A 19,575-nucleotide genomic window follows, 5' to 3' on the forward strand; every position below is an offset into this window, starting at 1 on the left:
ACCATGTTCCAGACAGTGTGCTTGAAAATGAGGATTACAAACTTCTATGGGACTTCAGTGTGCGAACAGACCATGAAATAGGGGCTAGGAGACCGGATTTGGTGATCATTGACAAGAGAGACAAGAGCTGTCAGATCATAGATGTGGCAATTCCAGAGGATAATGGGGTGAGAGAGAAGGAAGATGAAAAAGTTGAAAAGTATCAAGATCTAGCAAGAGAAGTTCGAAAAATGTGGGGTGTGAGGACAAAGGTTATTCCAGTGGTAGTGGGAGCATTGGGATCAATACCACTGAGATTGAAGGACAATCTGAGAGCCATTGAGGTGGGCATTCCTGTTGGACTGATCCAGAGATGTGCATTGTTGGGGTCGGCAAGAATTCTTAGAAAGGTGCTGGAGATGTAGAAAGAAGAGAAAAAGCAAACAAGGGGTGTTTCTTGGCTTCCCTAGGCAACTTGTTGTTGCCCGGAGCCAATGAAGAAACCAGCTTCAATATCATCAATAGCTGTGCGAATCTTTAATCATAATAATAATAATAATAATATAATAATAATAATAATAATAATAATAATAATAATAATATTTATTACAGGAAGCTCTCTCACCTACCGGTGATATACCGAGGGATCCTGTTCTAAATATATCATTAATCACATAAGTAAAGGAATAAAATATGTTCTAAAACTAAAATAATGCAGAAAGAAAAAGAAATTACACGACTGAGAATGATTCCAAAAATTTACCTTTAAAATCGGATATAGAACAAGAGTTTCTTAAATCTCTATATAAATTTTTCCCATCTTTGAAGGCATGGTAACAAGTTCTTTGCTTTCCCCGATTTCGTTTTACAGATGGAAGTCTAAGATCGTCTTTGTTGCGCGTACTGTACCGCGCTGTTTCTTCGCAGGTCTGTACTGTGGGAAGTTATTCCATTAACGCATTTCTAAACATAGAGGCAACGATGAAAGAGCGTCCGTTTTTCTAAGCTTAACCAGCCGCGTTGACTAAGTGCCTCCGTTGCGGAAGAATACAAAGGTAAGTTTAGCAGCCTTATTTTGTAGCAACTGTAGGTTGTTCATTAGAGCAGCATTATCCTTGCCGCCTCATACCATGTCAGGGTAGTCTGAAATGGGAAGGACGAGGCTTTTGTAGCAAAGAAGGCGTGCACTAAATGGTAGTAGTGCTTATTATTAATTCTGCGCAGAAGACCTAATCTTTGGTTCAGCTTAGATTTTACATGTTCAACATGTTTAGACCATGTAAAATTAGAGGACGGTATAACTCCTAGATATTTATATCAGCATAAAAATAGTTATTTGTTATCAGGAAACGCCATTTCTCAAGAAATGACTGCGATAATCCGAGTAATTCCTGGCAAGATGACGCAGAAACGAGAAAAAAGAAGTCCAACTAACATATTGACCGACGAGATAATAATTTTAAAATAGGCGCCACCCATAGTTCAGAAGGTTTAACAGGATTGGCTGAGAAAACAATAGAACTATCTCTTAAAACAATTAGGGGGGCATGAAACAGGGAGCGAATGGAATTACAGATTCTGAAGAGGGTGCGTCTTCTGATAATTAAAGCCAAAAATAATATTCAGTGCGATTGCACTATGAATGTGAGAGGAGGTGGAGAATTTAAAAGTGCTGAAATTTGAATTTTAAGAGAGTTAATTATATCTAAACAAGCTATTTAATAAATTCAGTTTAGTTATTTCCCACTAGCCAATATTCAACCGAGAACAGAATTAAAGTGGTCTCCTTCCTGCCTCTTGGAATTCCGATAATGACAGAAAAAACCGTAGTACCATTCGAGAACGAAGCCGAGGAAGAGGCACTTAGAGCTAATCTTTAAGGTTCGAATCGTTAAGGTCGGTTATAATGCACTGAAAAGCTATGAAAACTGCTTTCTCATATTGAATTCCATCCACTATCAGTTCAAACGTGTCCGAAAAGGACACGTTTGAACATGTTTGAACTCCTCGTTTGCTCGCATTAAACCAGCTTCCCTTATCAAATGTACGAGACGCGTAGGGGGCGATCCGTTCAACCAAAATTTCCGGAAATTTCGGTCTAAAACTGAATGGATCGGTTCGGCCCAACCGGAAAAATTTCGAAAAAATCGGCCCACCTTTCTCGGTGGACCACCTTTCTCGGTTAGACCGGTCCGATCGAAATGGACCGATCCATTTGACCATTCCGACCCATTCTCAATCCCAGTACCTCGCTGTTCGGTATTTTCCATGTTCAACATGGAGGAAAACACTCTAATGCGAGCAACAGTGATGCGAGCAACATCCTCCAATTTAAATGGGCCCGAAACTCGTTTTGCGAGTGGAATGGAACGAGATCGTCCCGACCCGTCGTGATCCATTGGACCCCAAGAAATTTTCGAACCCCAGCCCGGAAATTTTAGTTGAATGGATCGCGCCCATAGACTCTGACAAAATGACAAAATGATCCAATTTAAAATTTTCCTGCTCTAACTCGCTTCCTGGTTTCCTGACAATATTCACATGAGAATATAAAGAAAACTATTTCCTCTGTCTTCCTTCTAGTTTTAATTTAAGACCAACATATTTTCTATGTTTTTCCTCAAAAATATGTGCTCATCCATACACATACGGTCCTCATTGAACCTAACGTACCTTCCGAAAATCAGATCTTTGGATATTTTTCAGTTTCTTAAGTTAAGCTTGTCAAAGTTATCTTCAGACAGTTTGCGGACGAGCATGAATGCACGGAGTTTCTGAGCGCTAAACCATAGCCGACGTCGACAGTAATACTAAAATATTTGACTGATATTTGACTGATTCGTCGGCTTGATTCCGCCTTTCAGTGTAATGTCAGTAGATGGTTTCAAAAGCTTTTTCTTAGTTACGTTCAACGCTTTTTTTGATTCCCTGTCAAGTAGTTGGTTTCAAAACGTTGTCTCACTCGTATGTACATCCTTTTCCGTAACTACCAAGAAAACAGGGAGGTTATTCGTGTAACTTCATACCAGTGAGTATACCTGTACACTTTTCACTTATACTTGCCTACGATCGGTAATGTAAACAAGAAAAATGCAGTTTACAGACATGAGAATCTAATATTAGATTTTAATTCATTGCGAAGCCAAAGTGTTAAATATTACAGAAAGTGGAGCATTTTTAAGCCGTTAAACTTAAGAGAAGAATCGCTCACAAATGTATAAATTTAGCGATTTAAAAATGTCGCTGTTGTCTAACATTCAACTCTTGGCGGCGCCCTCTTAAAATAATCAAATTGTCTGCATCCTTACAGCTGGCAAAGGTCAATAGAGATATTTATAATATAATTTATCAGCGACCGTGAACTGGGAGTGGAAGCAGAGAGTTTCCGAGTATGATCAAAGTTCTTTTTCTTGGCAACGGTATTCTGACCAGTGTAATCTAAAATCTTATCGTAGAGCGTCCGAAAGCGGTCAGTTGTTTCAACAATTCAAAGATTGGAAAAACAGCTCCAAGTTTATACAAACTGAACGGAAATCGGACTCATGTTGTTTTTCACACAGTAAAATGTAAGATTCATGGGAAATGCAATATCTTTTTCCCAGCAGAACGTTTAAATGCCTGCGTTGGTTCACTTCCCGGTATATGTACTTGATGCTGACTTCCGTTCAAGTGCCGGAAAATTGCTGAGAGTTAAGGTTTATTGAAGTTTCTCTCCGAGACTAACCAATGACGTCTGAATTTGAGTGTTACCGGAACCTTAACAATATAATGAGCCAGATATATCGAGAATCTTAAATTATTTGAGCATCACAACGTGGATAATAATAGTAATAATAATATAAAAATAATATAAAATTGTATAAAGGACAGTAAATCTTTCAAATGATTGACAGGTTCTGTTGGTTTTGCCAGAAAAAAGTGGAGAAGAAAAATCAAATCTGAAATTTTTATTATAAGTAACTGAGGAGTGACATATTTCCAAGGTCATTTAGGTCGCGTTCCTTTGGGGTAATCTCGATCAGGATTAGTGATCCAAGATCACTCGGATTATGGGGCATCAAAGGAGCTGATGAATCCATGACCAGAGTGGATTCATCAGTTCCTTTGATGCACCATGATCCGAGTGATCTTGGATCACTGATCCTGATCCAGATCACCCCAAAGGAACGCACCCTTATAAACACGCAGCCCTCTCACCGGCCCAAAAGTTGATGTTTCGTGGGTTTAAGTGTTGAAGTAGACTTTCACAAAGTCCTTTGCGGTTTGAATTAGTTCAATAGTTTTAGACCTTCGCGTCCTTTACCGGCACAGTCGGACCAGGTTGAGAGTTAAGGATACTATCTTCGTTTAAAGCTTGGCTTTCGCAGCTCGACTCGTGGGTACGCTTAGGGTTGCAAGTGTTTCTGGGTATCCATGAAAATTTGGTTGACATGTTTTTTTTCTCCAGGATTTGAGATTAGTGATTGAATGACGTTGCACAGATTAGAACATTTCGCTTCAAAGATCTTATCTGCCCCGCAGTTTATCTCTGGTTGTTTTCCCTTATGAGTTAGCTAGTTAACTATGGTATTTGCCCCGTTCAATTACTACTTTGAGTAATGAATTGCCTTATTACATAACTGAGACAGGTTAAAAGACCAATACTTGCAATTAGCCAATCACCGTGCTCAATTGCCCGTGCAATATTTTCACAATAATAGACCAGTTAAGGTTTGAAGGGTTTGGCTTCAATCATTAGTCGTGTGATAAATTTGTTATCTATCAACCAAGCTTGTTCGGAGAACCACCAACCTGGCGCCCTACCTGTCCTGGGTCAACTCCTGTACTCTGAGATCGATCCGTTCTGTCAAGAACTCTCCCAGCACAGCCCTAGAGGTTAATTATATAACACCTTTTATTATCTTGCTGACCTGGTCCAAAACGAAAAGACCCGTTCTGTTTGGTTCTCTGAGCAATACGATCTTTGTAATATGGACCGATAAACCAAAGATGGGCCGTTAAAAATGAAGTAGACCGATTTTGTTTTTCTTTTATAAAACACTGTACAAAATAAAACCCGTTTTTCTTGCTGGTCTACAATTCTAGTTCATAGTTTTAGAAAAAAATGTTTTTTTTCACACACTTGTATGCGCTCGATATTGTCGCACTGGTGCATTTTACGACAATAATGAATGTCAGTTCTCATTTACTTTACCACAAAGTGCTTTATAAAATACTACACTGAACTAGCCTCTCAGGTTCGTGTCGTGACTGGACAATATGGGAACGGTATTCCTCTGTTCATGTTTATTTGAAGATTTAATAGTTGACAAATATTGGTAAACGTCATACAATTCACTGCCTCGCTCAATATACGCTAATTCTCTATTTAGTGGTAAAAGTTCTCACCAGATTTCTCGCTCAGACCTACTGTCTCAGATCCGTCAACTGGGTGCGGAATAATGAACTCTCATTGTAAGGAATAAACCTTGCAGATCTGGCTCCAGCTGTTCGGAGGCTGGATAACGCTATCCACCGGATAAATCGCTATCAAGTGGATACGTGTTAACAAAACAAACCACGCTATCCACTGGATGGTGATTTATCCTTTGGATAGGGTTATCCACCTTTCGAACAACCAGGGCCTGATGGGGTGCACGTGAATGGACGATAGAAGACTGGGAGCGAGAATGACAGGAAGTGTAAAAAGTGTCAACAAAACGTAAAGCTGGTACCAGTCATGTAATCACAATGTTCGTTACACTTTCTTGTGGATGTCACTGGTTGTCCTTTGTTTCATCCTAAAAGAGCTGCAGAACTTTCTAGTTCTTTGTTTGGAAGCTGAGGATTCAAAAGTTCCCTCGAGTTTTGCGTGGGACGCTCTGCGTTGAAAAAGAAAACCGCGATTAGATCATCTTGCAATCTCGTAACCCCACAGTGGAGCAATTATTTAGCGATAAACGGACCAATCAAAGTACAGTTGACCTTATCAAGGACACTTAGCACATTTCGCGGTGCTTTGATGGGACAACATTGTCGAGTAAGTGGACAAGTTAGCTGTGGGCCTCCGTCTTCTCCCTTAGCGGGGGCCTAGCGAAGGACAGAGGCCCGTATGGAAGCCAGGGTCCCCGTTGCACCAGGTTTTGACGAGGTATGGAACTGAATTCTCTTTGCAGTTATCGAGAATAGTAGGGTTAATCCAATGGTACAGAGAACACACAATGTCTTTTGACGTTAAGGGGTTATTCTTGGTTTATGATTAGGTCATATTGTAAATGTCGTGCTAACGAACGACGGAATCGTTGGATTTCCTCGTCGAAAGCCATGTTTGTTAAACCGTCTCAGAGAATTTCATCGGCGAGATTTCTAGGAGATGTAGCCTGGGTTTTTTAATGGGGGAGGCACTAATTACACGGTTGAGTTCACAAAGTGTTCGTTGTTTGACAGAATGTTGTAGAGGAGCTAGTCACCAGGTACCAGAAAAGATCTTTTCATTATTAATGAAGATCTTTCCTCAATGAAGATTAGTACATGCACACGAAAAAACGCTGATTACAGCGTTTTGCACGGTTGTGGCTTTTGATATCGTCCTTCATATTTCAGAATTGCACGTCTATGACGCATGAGTTCTCTCAAGTACCAAAGGAATTCGGCCCTGGGTTGGTGGACTGTCATCCGCAGAGCAATTTCAACTTGTTTGAGATGCAGATCAAGCCGGAGTTAAGATGTGCTATTGAGGACGGTGGAGAGGATGTCGACATGGAATACATGATGGAAATGTCCTTTGAATGCGATAATGGAAACGATGCGGTTTGTGTTTACTTTAGAGTACTCTTTGTTGGTTATTCTCTCTAAGATTTGTTTACTCGCTCTTTGTTTACCTGTAAATCTCACAACTTTTATTTGATTTCCATTTGAATCATGAGCTCGCTTTAGACACGATCGTTCTTTTATGAGCACTATATAAGAAATTTCGAAGAACTTTTTGGAGGCAATGCTGTCCAAGGTTTTTCGGAGTTATAGCTGATTATTCGCCAAGAGTGTGACCAAGGGTGATCACTTTCTAAGTTCTCGTTTCGTCATCCATACGCTTTCAAGCAGACTGGTAACAAGACTATGAAAACACATCAGTCATGAGAGACGGCCATCTGTGAATTCTTTTCAACAAAGCGCACACAGTATCATCTGAAAGCTTCTAAATTAAATATGACTGTTTACGACCCTGACATTCATGGTCTCGGGGTAACAAAACTCACTGTCTCTCTTGGGGCCAGTCATTAAGTGCTTTCGGCTTCGTCTTGGCGTTTCCAAGCGAGGGAGACTAGGACATGGTTAATGCGAAAATGGAAACTGGGTTTCCAGCAGGTTTGGCCCAAACTCCCTTGAAATTTTTCCAAAAGTAGAATCATGGTAGACAGATCATAACGAATTAAGAAATTGCTTTCCGTCATTCACTTAAGCAATATTTCTAGTGCATTGTGTTTTTCTCGGTGTGATCGTGTGTGACAGAGTAGTTCTGAGGGACTTTAGGCATTCAGCCTGAGCCGTAATCTTCTTCACAGGCAAGTGCAAATTTTTCAGATAAACATTTTGAGCCTCATGGCGCATGTTATCCTCCCTGAGGTAATTACTGGTTAGTAGAGAGGTCCTCATTGAGACTGTAGTCACCAATTCTGTAAAAACTAGGAACTCTATACGCTGGGGCCCCTCCTCGCGATCCCCGTTTTTTTATATCTCCTTCAAGGCTGTTGCCTCAGTAGAACCTCTCCTTCGAATTCCGGACAACTCCATAATAGAGACACTTCTTTATCAGCAACGGACAGCTCATTTGGTCTCAGAGAAACCAGAATTCATATAATTTCTTCCCAGCTCCATAATCATGATGGACACTTTCATGATACTGACACTAAGCTCCGTCCCTTTGCTGTTCGTGAAGAAAGGTTAATTAACCCTTTGACGCCCAAGTAGCCATATACGACCACTTAATGGTCGTGCTCTTTGTACCACTTGTGACATCATCAATTTAAATATCACCTGATATTATTGATAAGCAGATGGTAGTACTTGGCTAGGCCTTTCCGCACAATGGTCAGGCTTAGATATCGACGACATTCCGATGTCGCAAATCGAAAGACAACGTTATCAGTTTTGGTGCAAAAACGGTGGTAAAATGGTCCACCCCGTCTATCATCGATCAAGGTCCATTTCTAGGCTTCGCCCGTAATTAACATCCAACTTTTCACGGCAGCCAGAAAGAACATACAATGCAAAAGGTAGCCAGTGTAAAAGGGCCGAGAAAAACAGAAAGGAAAGGGGCAACGAACAAAATTGAGAACGGTTAATGGCAAAAAGAAAGTCCAAATTTTGGCTTATGCGCATGCCCGGAATTGAAATTTTGCTCAATTTTGTACCTAATCCTCGAAAAATCTCTCCTTTTAGTAAAAAAAGCTTTCTTAGCAAAACGTAGGCCTATTTAGCGTCATGGCAGCTATAAACCTGACTAAACGGTTAAAACGGTATTTTTTGGCGAAAGTTTGGTATTCAAAGGGTTAATTGGACAGTATATTGACCCGCTTCTTCAACAATGTCTGTACATCTGAGACGATGACGCCAACTGATTCTCGTACTCTCTACAGAGGTTAGAACCAGGAAGATGACATGCTTGCCGCAGAGAACATCATTTTAAATCCTCAGTGCCAACCATCCATTCTGTGACGCCAACAACAAGGCTGCTTCGCAGCAGTCATTTAGTAGACAACAAAACTGAACAATCGCGCTAACAACCAAAGAAAGACAATGTTCTTAAATTATTTTTTGCCCTCGAAAGATGGCTTCGATCAGAAAAATTCTCTGGCAAACCTGTTCTAGCTAGCCTGTGAACAGGCTCCGTCAGGAAGGAAAGGCCCGGTGAGAAGGAACTGGTTGGAAGGGAATGGCCGCGAGTAGAGCCTAACTCTCTCTTACTCGGACGATTTCATTCACATCGTTATACTACTGCAGGATTCAAACAACTCGCAATATTTATGTAAAATCCAGCCTCCTTATTAACGTAAAGGTAAAGTCTGCATACAAGCAAAGTGGTTTGCCAGGGCCAGGGCTCGAACCCTGATCGTTTGATTCATAGACGAGCGCAATAACCACGAGGCCACTGCGTTTCTTTCTTAGAAACACCAAAAAGACAGAACTGAGCAGTCCGTATTAGAGAGGTGTCGTTATTTTAGAGGTAGAAATTATGTGAATTTTGATATTTCTGGGTACAAAAGATCTGTCCGTTGTAGAGAGTTGTCCGTAAGAAGAGATTAGACAGTACCAATAGTCGAGGCTAAAATAATCTACTAAATGGCTCAAGTAACCTCCCTGAATAAATAGCACTGCTTAAGCGATCTGTGTACATAATAATTCTTAAAAGGATTCTGAAAACAGATCTTCAAGGTGTTCAAAGAAGAAGAACAACAAAATATTATACCGCCTTCTGCGATCTTCTTCAATGAAATGTCTCTGCAAGACCTGCAAGAATGAAAGAATCCAAACATGCATCTTAATGAAGACGCTGTTATTCTTGCAGAGCCATTTCAGCTGAAGAAGACCGCCGAGTGCGCGGTCGAAAATTTAGTTGTTGTTCTGTTTTGAACATTTTTTAGATCTGTTTTGAATGTTTTTAAGAATTGTTTCCCTGTTTTAAGTAAACATCTTCTTTGCCCGCCATTTGGTGATTTTACTAATAAAATATTGACCGAATTAAATTATCTTTACCTATAAACAATGTTTCAGGTGCCCGCGGCAATGGATATTTTTTTCTTCACGTTAATCTTTTCAATCTAATTCAGAAATAACTACAGGCAAATCCTTGTCCGTAGTCAATTCAATTTCCATTCACTTGGATTAAAATTAATTGTCTTTTTCTTGTCGAAGAAAGATTTTCATGAACTCACAAACTCTGAACGTAACAAGCAGAAATTGTCACTTAATGTGTAAAAAAAGGGAGGGTACCATAGCTGTAAAGGAAAAGAAGTCGATGGTGGCGACACGACTTAGATAACAAGTCTTTACCAGGTTACAGATGAAGAATATACACGGCAAAGTTCCACCAAGTTCCGCTCGACTATCCATTTGTTTCTCGATTTAAAGTTTCATGGATTGTATGGTATGGCTTTTGACTCGATCTGCATATTATTCTGTTTATAATCATTGAAAGTTTGATACGACAACTTTTCTTCTACAGTTTCTTGTTCGTCATCATGTGAGGCTCGAATATTATAGGTATCATCGAAAGAAAGCAGATGTGAAAGGCAAAGTCCTCGGTTAACAACTATAATTTTTTTTTACATGGTCACAACTCTGTCGTCAACGACATGTCTTCATGGACTCTGGACAAACCCGTTACTGCCCAAGTTATTTTTATTCTGCTATAGTCTGCGTTGTATTATTTCACATTACCTGCATGTGTTATCCTAATCCTAAGATTAAGCAGAAATGTTGTAGGAAAGCTAGGACTGCTTTGGCCAATTTGGTGTGGACTGGGAGGCTGTAAATTACCAGATCCAATGCACTTTCATATTTATTATTATTATGACCCAGTACAGTTAAGCAAAATCAGTCATTAGTGTCATGAAAAGAACATTCTGACCTTTCCAACACTCATGTAAGTAAAGGAAAATAAACCTTGAACGCTTTAACAGGCAGATAACAGCTTAATAGTGGACTATAAATAATTAATCAGATGCAAGATTGTTTTTATTTGTAGCCCTAAGGGAAACAAGTTTTTGTTTGACGCCTAAGATAATTCCACTACAAAAAAAAAAAAAAAAAAAAAGTCAAATTTCTTAGTCCTAGCAAACCTAGCCATATCAAGCACGTTAAGGCTCGGCTCAAACTTCAATTTGTCCATCCCTCTGTCATCCCGTAAACAAAAGTATTTTTCTGTGTCAATTGCATTGTTACTTGCAAGGCATTTTATTTTCATTACACCGTGGAATGTTTGGACGACGTTACGAAAGTAGTGGGAAATAATTAATAATCAGGTTATTAAGCGCTCGATTTTTGCAGGAATGTTAATAGCACTTTGTATCAGATATAGGCCCCTCTTTTGTTAAAGTGCAACTAACCCTCCAAATTATATTTCGCCTACATATGTCTCGTTGCCTTTCTGATCACCATGGCGAAAAAATGGTCTTTGTAGCTAGTTTCGTTAATTTTCTTTTCGCAAAATTGACCTTTTCCACGGCCACAATGTTCCCCGATCGAAGCGAAGCCAAGGAGAACACCGAGGCTCAAGGGGAGCAAAACTCACTGTTTCCCGAGGGGTCATTCATTAAATGTTTTGTTGTACCTCGCAACTAGAAAGTAAAATGAACTGCAAGAAAAAATTATTTGCTTGACGCCGACTACTGTACGTGTTCGTAATCTGTGATCAATCATCATTAAAGCCCCGTCCGCTATAGGCCAGAGATTTGAAAACGGAGGTTTCACTCTGAAAACGCATCAAATGTTATCCGTCCACACTACCCCGAAGGAATTTGAGAATGCAACAATCAACGGTCATTTTGTGGTTGAGGAAACCTCGGTCAGGGATATTACATGATTATCGTGACGCTGCCGTTTTCGAAAAGCTCCTAGCTTTTTCAAAACGTTTCCCGTCATCACGAAAACGAGAAGCCAGCGTCTTCAAATTAATCCGGTTTGAAGAGTGTTTTCGAAAAGCTCCATTTTCAAAGTGTTTTCTGCCTATACGAAAACGAAAAGTCGGCGATATCAAATTTCTCCGGTTTGGAGAACGTTTTTCGAAAAGATCCGTTTTCGTGACGGATTATGGTGGACGGACGGAAATTAGATAAAGCTGAAATTCCTCCGGCGCAGTGTGACAAGGACTGAAGAGACGGATGCTCTGTAACATGGAATATATTTGTTTTTATATAATAAAGAAACAAACAAAATGTTAATGACGTCATCTATGCGTCTGTCCTCAAATTGTTCATAAGTAAGAACCAATCAAAATGCGAGAATAGCTCGACATGTGATATCAATACTAGTTGTGCCTCCATTATGGTCAATAAACAGTTTGTCGACTTCTGAACGGCTTATTTTTGTCAGGTGACTGCCGATGAACAAGAAAGAAGAAGAATACGAAGGGAGAGGAACAAAGTGGCCGCCTCTAAATGTCGCAAGAAGAGAAAGGAGCACGTGAAAACACTAGTCGAGGTAATCATTCAGTTTGCAGTGTTGACTCTTACCAGTGAGCAGAGAAATCCGCAAATCTTGGCATGAGAAAGGTTCGCAGGACACATTGCAATGAAAAAGCTCATTGTATGTGGACATGTGTTGCCTAGATCACGGTTCAGCGGTGTACATGCCTTTGTCATGCTCCCCTGTTCCTTGTCTCTGGTCAGCACTTTAAGGGAGCCCCTCCCCTTTCACATCGGTCGGAAGAGACGCAAAATAAATGCAATAGCCTCGGCAAGTGAATATGAGTTGTTGACAAAGCTTGTTCGGTCAATATGGCTGGATATTGGCCAAAAAAGAACGAGGCCAATATCCAGCCATATTGACCGAGCAAGCTTGGTCAATAACGGATTTATATATAGCTTTCGCGGAGAATTTTCTTGCGGGACACAGCAGGTAGTCCCAAGCGGGCAAGGTAGTGACATCCTGCCCGCTCGGGTAGCCGATCACGGCGCAGAATTTGGTTGATCTTGTCCGCTCACGGAACTAGTCATATCACAAGTTGTACTATTAGGTGGCCCCTTACTCGTCTTGGTGGTAAGGCATCTTATTCAATATAGACTTTATCAAGAATTGTCACAGACGAATTGTCACAGAATCGAACAAACCATTTATTTTCATGTAGGCATCCGAAGAGCTGGAACATCAAAACAACGACCTTCAAGGTCAGATCAGCAAGCTGCAGGCAGAAATAAAGCAACTGGAATTCATGTTGGATTCCCACAGCTGTGCCAAATATTCCCACGGACAACAGGATGATAACGAGCTTGGATTAAACGTTAATTAGTGATGGGGACAAGTGAGAGAGAAAAAAATCACCTGGAGCAATGCTCCATCATTATGATTTAAGATGAAGAGCTATAAATACCACGCGTGTGCGAGCGTGGAACGGGTGCCACACCGTGACAAGAAGAAATCCCGCGTGCTCTCACCTGAAGCGCGTAGGTGACAAGCGTGGTATCGCGTTATTCTTCATCATTTGTGCTAACGTAAGGGAGGCGCTTTTTGAACGATGTAAGTTTTTGTTTGCTGTATAAGAGGCTTGCTGGTTTACGACAAATTTGGTAAAACAAAATCCTACAAAATAAGGAGTAATCATCCAACGAAACTTCGGAAAGTTTATTATGGATTAAAAGTCGTTTTGAAAATTAAACCTCGGAGGATGAATGTTTTACTGAGTCAAGTGTGGTTGCGTTGCTGGTAAAACGAACGTTTTTGTTTGTGAATGAAAAATATGATAAGTTAATTTCAAAAGTTGCGTATTAATTAATTGATAAAAGAAGCTGCAGTCTGCTTGCATTGAAGATAAACTCATAGCGCTGTTTAGGCTTGTCACTTGTATAGATGATTCGAAAATTAAAGTGATTAAAAATTGAGAAAGTAAAAGCTTAAATGTGTCTTAACTATTAAAACTCCCCTAAATACTGCTAGATCCCCTAGGTTGATTAACTTCTGTCTTCTCCCTGCAATAATTTCAATATCAGTTAAGGACGGTGCCTACTAAATACAAAGCCGTCCTTTCGCCAGATTAGGACCATGTGGAAAAATTAGACCTTTTGCAAGAGCTATTGGAAGCCGCAAAGAAAACTAGGGATAGCCACGCATTTTTCGGAGATAATTAGCATGGAATCTCCCTCGAACAAAAATGCTGACGTCAGAAGTAATTAATTAATTATTTTTTAATTAGTATTTTGACTTTAATGAGCCCCCTCCCCCAATTGTAAAAGCGACATTCTAAATGATTACTTGCGCGAACTATTCAAACTCAATTTTCATTGGTTATTGATACTCTGGGGAAAATGCAAATGACAGTACAAAATAATTTGCATATGTACCAACACATCAGTCTACTCGAAGCGAAGAAAGGGAAGAGTTGGCAACCTACCCTCTCACCCAACTAGTAAGTCAGTCTGGATCGTGTATGCTTCTATTTTTTGCCTGGTCTTGGGCTTGTCCCAGACCAGAGAGATTACCCATACCTTATTACCATGTCATGAATAGCAATACCCAGGGTGGAATATTACACTGTGTAGTCTACTTTCATCTGAATGTTAAAGTGGACAAAGACATCCACGTAACGCGCGTGGTAACCCAATCCGCGGGAGAACTGAGTACCATCCCTTGAAATAAACACAAGGGGTATTTCCATAGAAATAAAGTCTATATCATTAACGACCTATATGGGATTCTCATCCTCTCTTGTTTGGAATAAACAAGAGAAAGGTTTTAGGGACTGTAGAAACCCCCTACTGTTAATAAAAGTATATTGAATTTTATTAAGTTATGTTTCTCTGCGATTTGTTATGCCAAAAAAAAAAAAAAAAAAAAGAAACTATTGCCCCGCTCCGTCCCTAACAAACCCTGCCCCCTTTAATAATCGCCACCCCCTTTGAGTCACCAAACAACAACAACAACAACAACAACAAAAGAAAGAGCAACATCAATCATTATTTGTGGTCATTCTTGCCTACGATTTATAATTGAATACATAGTTGCAATACGTAAAATGGAATAACCATAGTGACTAGTGGATCCAGGCAGCCAGTTGATTAAGCTGTAGGTGTTTTGATCAAATCTGAGTATGGATCTGTTGCTATGGAGATTTATTTTCCGTCGTCTACCAGGCTTTTATATGGGTTATGTGCAGGGTGAAAAATAGACACTATGGTAACGCCTACTTATATTCGAACGATGATTGCCCCTAAACCCGATAAAAACGTTTATATTGTCCAACTATCACTTCATAGAGATCGAGAACGAACTTAATTTTTACAGTTTGATCATGGCGGATCGATTTATGGAAACGTGCAATTTTAATAAATGTTTTACTTCCTTGATGTTACAGATTACAAGCTTAACAAATTACATTTTGCGGATTGATGGCTTGCGAAAACATTGCCATAATATAGTCCCTCATCTCTTTCTGTCTACAGCAGTAGATCAAAGGGTTTAACAGAGAGTTCAACATGGCGAATGTACGAAACCATGGCAGGAACACGTCGTATAATCCACCATACCCCTTCTTTGGCCTGAAGAGCAGAGCCATTGCCATGGGTAGAAAGCTGAACAGTACTGCGCTGACGATGTACACGGTGGTCTTGAAGGCTTTGTAATCTCTGACATGTCTGTCTATTTCACCTTGAGGTAGCTGTTGGGTCTTGATCAATTTTTGGTGGCGACGAATTTCACCGAACAAAATTGCGTAAGAAAATACTATAAATAGAATACAGCTCATCAAAATAAATGCTACTAAACTGGCAAAGTATTCTGGCAGGCCATTAACAACGTTGCCAAGAATTTCAATCAGAGTGGACAAGACCCACGTTGCTATCACCACCAGCCGAATGTTCCTTACGGTGACAACCGTAGGATACCGCATGGTATATTTGATGGCAATGAGTCTTTCGCCGGTTACCAGTGATAAATGGAGCACCGACACAAGCGACTGATATCCAAGTAGATCGTTGTGGATTCCGCGAAGCAGGCAGTTGTTTGGGGTACCGCTGACTTGAAACACCTTCCAGACAACGAGAGATGGCTGCACAGCGACACCGCAAAACAAATCTGTTCCAGCTAGGCAGGCCAACAGGATATTAGTGTTACTCTGAAGTCTTGGTCTTCTTTTCACTGCTACTATCACCAGCACATTCAGTGTCGTTGTACAGACGCATCCGATGCTGTTGATGATTATGACGAAGATAAAGCTCACTTCGGTCAGAACTGTTGACTCGCCATTGGCGATACCGTTATGATATCGATCTGGGCACGTGCTTTGAGACTCGGTTGAACCACTAGGAAAGTCGTTTGTATCGTTTTGTGTGAAGTTAGCCATGGCTGTCGAATGACTTGTTTGGAAATCAGATTCTGGATACTGATCCAGACAACCTGATGAGCAGCAAAGCCAGTTTTAAACTAAAAAGTGTTACCAAACGCTATATATGCCAGATACTGTGTACCACCTTATGCAAATCGTAATCGGGCGAGCAAAGTTTTTGAAATTATGTTCTTAAAAATAGCCTTTAATTTGCAGGTGGTAAAGGTTTTTCATCGAGAATTTAATAAGATCTAATGAAGCTTAACAAGGTTCCGCTATAAAAGAGGGCTACTTAATTTGCCGACTTTAATCATGTTCGTTCTTTTGAAATTTATATGAATTGCGTATCCATTGTTTTTCTACTCACGAAAATCATGAAACCGCACGGAGCGTTTTGCTGTTTTTAACTGAAGCTCTCTTTTCAAAACTTGCTGGAGACTCTTAATAAAACCGCTAACATTACATGCTGCCTATTGACGATATTTCGCAGATGGCGCTTTCCTGTATATCAATATTAAACTTTTGGTGAGGTTGCAACGTGATCAAACACAAAGACCTAAGAATAATATCTTTTTGCGGCTGAATTTTCCCCCTAAAAGTATAAATACATGTATTTCTGCAATTGAAAGTTTTAATATTTTGGCGGCTTCGACATCGGCGCGCGAATTTTTTGTGCATTTTAATCGTAAATCACGGCATAGCTTTCGCCTTTGTCTTGTGCAGAGTTAACGCCCCGTCCACACTACGCCAAAGAAATTTAAAAACGCAACAATCACGTACTGGTAATTTTCGATTTGTGTTTGAGGAAAACTCGGTGAGGGAATCACATCATCGTGATGTCTTCGTTTTCGAAATGTTTTTCGTCCTCACCAAAACGTAAAACCGTTTTCAAATTCCTCCGGTTTGAAGAGCGTGTTTGGAAAAGCTAAGCCTAACCAGAGAAAGAAAGTGTGTGATATGTGTGATAGTTTCGTTTGTAATAACAATTTATTGGCTGCCCCGGACAGCTGGTTGAATTGTCCGCCCGTTAAAATCTTTCCGAGTATGTGAGGATATAGGAAAATATTCAAAAATTTCATGTTTGTTCCTTCCGACCTTCAGGACTTTTGAATAATCAGAAACCAATTCCTGACGGGTTTGATCAAAGTAAATGGAGCTTACGCAAATACTTCCTTTCGCTCTGCGTTAAAAGTTAATTAGTTTAGCTTTGTGAGCCGACCTTGACAAAGCTGCACTGATATCAATAGAACAAATTACTCATCATTTAGACCCAAGTTACAAATGCTCAGTGTTCTTTTCTATTTCAGATGAAATGAGAAATCGTTACAAAATATTGCTCTCAACCTTCAAATTGGACCAAAACTGATAACATTTTCTGTTATCTACCCATATTGGCTGTGACAAATTTCGCTGAGAAGGAGTTGTTTCCATTCGTGGGTAGCATTTTTTTAGTGCTTCCTTGATCACTTGTCCGGATTCGCGGTAACAAAAGCAACACTTAGATTTTCGATTTTAATTCCAGATTGGCTAGATGAAACACATGTTCATTGCTTGAAAACTCTCACGAAAATCATGACATGGCACAACGTGTTTTCTGTTTCGAGCCCACTTTTCAAACTTTGCTAGAAATTCTTATCCCATCGCTTACCAAAATAATATGTGGTATATTGGCAAGATAGTTCTTATATGGAAACAGTTTACGAGTACGTTGCCAAAAATTAAAATAATCACCAGACCTAAGGTTTAAACTTGGCGAGAAATATAAGTTATTGAAGTAACGTAAAGTCCGTGTTGAGAAAATATTTGGTCGAGTTTTTCGGCGGCGAGGTCCATAAACTTGCAAGAAAAGGAACGAAACCAATATTCCCTAAAGGCAAAAAAACTTTTAAAATCCTTCTGATAAATTAATTCATCAAGTGCTCGCCAAAATTAAGTATATATTTGCATTTTTCAGGTCACTTTCGTGAAAGTTTAACTGAAATTTCCTCCAGAAATAGATGAAAGTATATTTCTACGTACTAAAGAGGAAACTGTTTTGTGCAATGTTTTGGAAAAGCAATTTGCCGAAGCTTTTCCTGAGAAGTCCATGTTTGCGTAGTGTCCTCAACAGCCGCTTTCTACTAATGTCGGCGATCTGTATTGCAAAATTCGGACCACTCAATGAACCAATCAGATTTCTCATTTTCGTCGTGTTAAAGTAAAGTAAAGTGAAATGCGCACTCACGAGAGACGTAAGGTCACTTTTTTAACACTGGGAAACAACGCTGCAGTCAGAAGTATAATGTATGCTGGTGTTTCTCTAATTTGACAAGTATGATTTCTATCAAAAATTGTGAACATTTCCTGGGAAAATACCGACAAAAGCTCTCCTTCCCTCCAGAAATAAAAAGATAAAAAAAAAAACGAAAAAATTGAGAATTTTATTCTATATAACAACCCATCGCTTACTGAGGGAGGTCTGTAAATAGGATAAACTGGAATTCCTGGATAAAACAATCCAAATCGTTGTCGAGCAGGAAGGTTTCTAAACGGAGACACGCGATAAGGCTGTCTTCGTATTCTCGGTTTGGATTGAAACTAGCTTGCAATGGAGGGTCAGGCGGGGGAATATCAAGAGATTAGCATTAGCCTCGGTTGCAAGCTAGTTCCAGTCCAACACCGAGAATACGAATATGGTCTATTATACATCCAATGAACCACTGCCAAACATTACCACACTAGCGTTGTTGTTTGCAGAGCAAGTGGCAGCGAATACTCTTCTCCATATCACTATCTAGAATCAAAATACTTCAACTGGTTGTTTGGGTTGTGTTAATGAGTCACTTGCTGGGAAGAACTTAAAACAACAGGTACCGGAAGTAAAACAAGCAAACGGAAGTGAAAACAACTTCTATTCCTTAATTAAACGGGTTTGCGCTGTGTGATTTTTGAATACCTGCCATTTTGAAAATGGAATAATGAGGATCTAGCGAAAAAAGTAAAAAGTAAATCGTGTATATTGAATGACGTTTGTGATAATTGCAAATTCAGCGTTTTTGCTGCAACACTTGCTGATGAGTATGGAAGTGTTACAGAAGAAGTGCACACCTGCTGAGTTTCACACCGAGAGATTCTTGAAGAAAAGAGAAATAATTCTATTAAATCATTCCATTAAAATTTCTGTCGATTTTTCTCTAAAGTGACTTAATCGAAATAATTTTAGTTATTTAAGCCAAAACCATTTCTTTTCCTCAAATCATTCAACCATAATAAGTCGAAGCATGGTTACTTGACGTAAAATCGATCTGTGTGAACTGATTGAGATGCCCTTGCCATGCAAAGACCGGCTCTTGATGCGATTTCCGTCATGTTTTCTCCCAACCTATACGTAACCAAAAGCTTTTGGACTTTTAGACGGAAGTTTTCTTTAAATATTTCGATTTGCTATTATTTGTTTTTAAACATGACTTCCGAGAGAGCTCTTTTCCAATTGGGCAGTTCAAAGCTGTACAGAGAAGAATGGCGTCAATTAGCCGAAATGAACAAGGTGATTATTTAATATTAATAATGTCATCAGTCCCCAAATAAGTGTTAGACGAACTCTT

At 39.7% G+C, this 19,575-nt stretch overlaps 2 protein-coding genes across 2 annotated transcripts; one reads left to right on the forward strand and one right to left on the reverse strand.

The window, feature by feature from the left end:
- Positions 1–5,966: 5,966 nt before the first annotated feature.
- On the forward strand, positions 5,967–13,563 carry LOC110059327 (uncharacterized). The gene is made up of 4 exons (XM_020766023.2): positions 5,967–6,109; positions 6,562–6,768; positions 12,049–12,156; positions 12,803–13,563. Exons 1-4 carry the CDS (start codon positions 6,071–6,073, stop codon positions 12,962–12,964), a joined length of 516 nt encoding a protein of 171 aa, XP_020621682.1. The 5' UTR covers positions 5,967–6,070; the 3' UTR covers positions 12,965–13,563.
- A 1,044-nt stretch (positions 13,564–14,607) lies between these two features.
- Positions 14,608–16,009, reverse strand: LOC110059227 (melanocyte-stimulating hormone receptor-like). The gene has a single exon (XM_020765923.2). It carries the CDS (start codon positions 16,007–16,009, stop codon positions 15,032–15,034), a length of 978 nt encoding a protein of 325 aa, XP_020621582.2. The 3' UTR covers positions 14,608–15,031.
- Between the last annotated feature and the right edge of the window lie 3,566 nt (positions 16,010–19,575).

This window comes from Orbicella faveolata, unplaced genomic scaffold (assembly GCF_042242905.1).
Source record: "Orbicella faveolata isolate gen_17 unplaced genomic scaffold, um_ofav_v1 contig_24, whole genome shotgun sequence".
NCBI classification, from domain to species: Eukaryota; Metazoa; Cnidaria; class Anthozoa; order Scleractinia; family Merulinidae; genus Orbicella; species Orbicella faveolata.

Excerpts from the sequence above, each read along its gene's own strand:
- LOC110059227 (XM_020765923.2), bottom strand. The coding sequence starts at position 16,009 with ATGGCTAACTTCACACAAAACGATACAAACGACTTTCCTAGTGGTTCA.
- LOC110059327 (XM_020766023.2), top strand. The coding sequence starts at position 6,071 with ATGGAAGCCAGGGTCCCCGTTGCACCAGGTTTTGACGAG. Across the intron at positions 6,110-6,561 it reads TTGCACCAGGTTTTGACGAG|AATTGCACGTCTATGACGCA; the intron begins GTATGGAACTGA and ends TTCATATTTCAG. Across the intron at positions 12,157-12,802 it reads ACGTGAAAACACTAGTCGAG|GCATCCGAAGAGCTGGAACA; the intron begins GTAATCATTCAG and ends ATTTTCATGTAG.